Source organism: Rhinopithecus bieti, unplaced genomic scaffold, assembly GCF_001698545.2.
Source record: "Rhinopithecus bieti isolate Rb0 unplaced genomic scaffold, ASM169854v2 scaffold_26426, whole genome shotgun sequence".
Lineage (NCBI taxonomy): Eukaryota > Metazoa > Chordata > Mammalia > Primates > Cercopithecidae > Rhinopithecus > Rhinopithecus bieti.
In genome coordinates, this window is record NW_016811945.1 from 767,926 (window position 1) to 770,689 (window position 2,764).

Sequence of the window (2,764 nt, forward strand, 5' to 3'; positions counted from 1 at the left end):
CCCCCCCCCCCTCCGCTTGGCCTCCCAGCGCGCTGGGATTACAGGTGTGAGCCACTGTGCCTGGCCCAAATATTCATTTTGGAATAATGAAAATAGTAGATAACATTTACTAAGTGTGATGTGCCAGTCCTTGTGCTAAGCACTTTATATACATTATCCCATTTATTCCTCACAACAGTCCCCTGAGGTAAGATCATCCCAGGTTTATGGATGAGGAAACAGAGTTGGATAGATTTAGTAACTTGTCCAAAGTTACACAGATAATAAATATTAGTTTATATCTAGACATTGGTGTTCTCGACATCAGAGTACCCTTGAGATTGCTATAACTAAATGCCTTTGGAAATGAACTAAATTCCACTTTTGAAGAGAGAGGCAGTATAGATGTTAAGCACACAGATTTTGGAGTTAAACAGCATTGGATATACCACCTATTAGCTGAGTGCTTTGTTTATCTGTAAAACGGGGTAAGATGCTAATAACCTATCATAGCACTGTTGTGAGGATTAAATTATGCATGCAAATTATTTAATGCAAATATTCAGTGGATGCTAGCCACTGTTGTTAAATATCACTTTTAAAACTTAAGCTCTTTTCTCTATAGTTTTCTGACTTGTGGAAAGGTAGTTGTCATAAAATAGGCCACTCAGAAGTCACTGCTCCTTGGCCGGGCGCAGTGGCTTATGCCTGTAATCCCAGCAGTTTGGGAGGCCGAGGCGGGTGGATCATCTGACGTCGGGAGTTCGAGACCAGCCTGACCAACAGGGAGAAACCTCGTCTCTACTAAAAATACAAAAAATTAGCTGGGCATGGTGGTGCATGCCTGTAATTCCAGCTACTCGGGAGGCTGCGGCAGAATTACTTGAACTCGGGAGGCAGAGCTTGCGGTAAGCTGAGATCTTGCCATTGCACTCCAGCCTGGGTAACAAGAGCGAAACTTCATCTCAAAAAAAGAAAAAGAAAAAAAAGTCATTGCTCCGTAGGACCAGGTAAAGGAAATACATTCATTTCCATTCAGTGAACACAGGTGAGTGCCTACCCCATGTAAACACTGTCCTGGGCCAGTTGTGTGTTGAACATTACCTTAGAAACATATAACTATGTCAGTATTTTGTGCTAAATTAATAATCACTGGGTTTATCTGCCTTCTTATGGGGCAGAAAGTCAGAAAAATGGTTAGTGAATCCTGTTGATGATGCTGACTTGGTGATGACTCACATTTTGCTGATAGTGGAGAATGAGGTGCAATTAACTTTCCTTTCAATATCGTAGGGTGCTTTTGAGAGGAAGTTGTCTTATGATTGGTCGCAGTTTAATACTCTGTATCTCCGTGTACGTGGGGATGGTCGGCCTTGGATGGTGAATATCAAGGAGGACACAGATTTCCTCCAGAGGACGAATCAGATGTATAGTTACTTCATGTTCACCCGTGGGGGACCCTACTGGCAGGAGGTCAAGGTACAGCATAAGTCTTCATTGTTTATAAAAATGAGGTCTTGGCCGGGCATGGTGGCTCATGCCTATAATCCCAGCAATTTGGGAGGCCGAGGCAGGTGGATCACCTGAGGTCGGGAGTTCGACATCAGCCAACATGGAGAAACCCTGTCTCTACTGAAAAAAATACAAAATTAGCTGGGCGTGGTGGCACATGCCTGTAATCCCAGCTCCTCTGGAGGCTGAGGCAGGAGAATTGCTTGAACCCGGGAGGCGGAGGTTTTGGTGAGCGGAGATTTTGCCATTGCACTCCAGCCTGGGCAACAAGAGCCAAACTCTGTCTCAAAAAAAAAAAAAAAAAAAAAAGTCGGTGTCCTAGGCCAGGTGTGGTGGCTCATGTCTATAATCCCAGCACTTTGGGAGGCCAAGGTGGGTTAATCACCTGAGATCAGGAGTTCGAGACCAGCCTGGCTAACATGGCAAAACCCCGTGTCTACTAAAAATACAAAAATTAGAGGCCAGGCGCCATGGCGCACTCTTGTAATCCCAGCACTTTGGGAGGCCGAGGTGGGCAGATCATGAGGTCAAGAGATTGAGACCATCCTGGCCAACATGGTGAAACTCTGTCTCTACTAAAAATACAAAAATTAGTTGGGTATGGTGGCGCACACCTGTAGTCCCAGCAACTCAGAAGGCTGAGGCAGGAGAATTGCTTGAACCTGGGAGGCAGAGGTTGCAGTGAACCGAGATGGTGCCACTGCACTCCAGCCTAGCAACAGAGCGAGACTCCATCTCAAAAAAAATAAAAATAAAAAAAGGCCGGGTGTAGTGGCTCACGCCTGTAATCCTAGCACTTTTGGAGGCTGAGGCAGGCGGATCACGAGGTCAGGAGATCGAGACCATCCTGGCTAACCCGGTGAAACTCCGTCTGTACTAAAAAATACAAAAAACTAGCCTGGCGTGGTGGCAGGCGCCTGTAGTCCCAGCTGCTTGGGAGGCTGAGGCAGGAGAGTGATGTAAATCCGGGAGGCAGAGCTTGTAGTGAGCTGAGATCTGGCCACTGCACTCCAGCCTGGGCGACAGAACGAGACTCCATCTCAAAAAAAAAAAAAAAAATTAGCCAGGCATGGTGGCGCATGCCTGTAATCCCAGCTAATAGAGGGGCTGAGGCAGGAGGATCGCTTGAACCTGGGAGGCGGAGCTTGCAGTGAGCTGAGTGAGATTGCGCCACTGCACTCCAGCCTGGGCAACAGAGTGAGACTCCATCTCAAAAAAAAAAAAAAAACTAACAAACCCCCCATTTTGCCCTTTTTTTTTCTTTGGGGGCCAC

General features: G+C 46.5%; 1 protein-coding gene across 6 annotated transcripts in view; it reads left to right on the plus strand.

Annotated features, from left to right (window-relative positions):
* NDUFAF1 (NADH:ubiquinone oxidoreductase complex assembly factor 1) overlaps positions 1-2,764 on the plus strand; it is a 33,421-nt gene that overhangs the window by 25,270 nt on the left and 5,387 nt on the right. For 5 of the 6 annotated variants that reach the window (XM_017895417.1, XM_017895413.1, XM_017895414.1 and 2 more), the window contains exon 3: positions 1,273-1,458. The exons of the other annotated variant lie outside the window; for it this stretch is intronic. In XM_017895417.1, the coding sequence (XP_017750906.1) occupies positions 1,273-1,458 (186 nt within the window). The remainder of the gene's footprint in view (positions 1-1,272; positions 1,459-2,764) is intronic. 6 annotated transcript variants of the gene reach the window in all.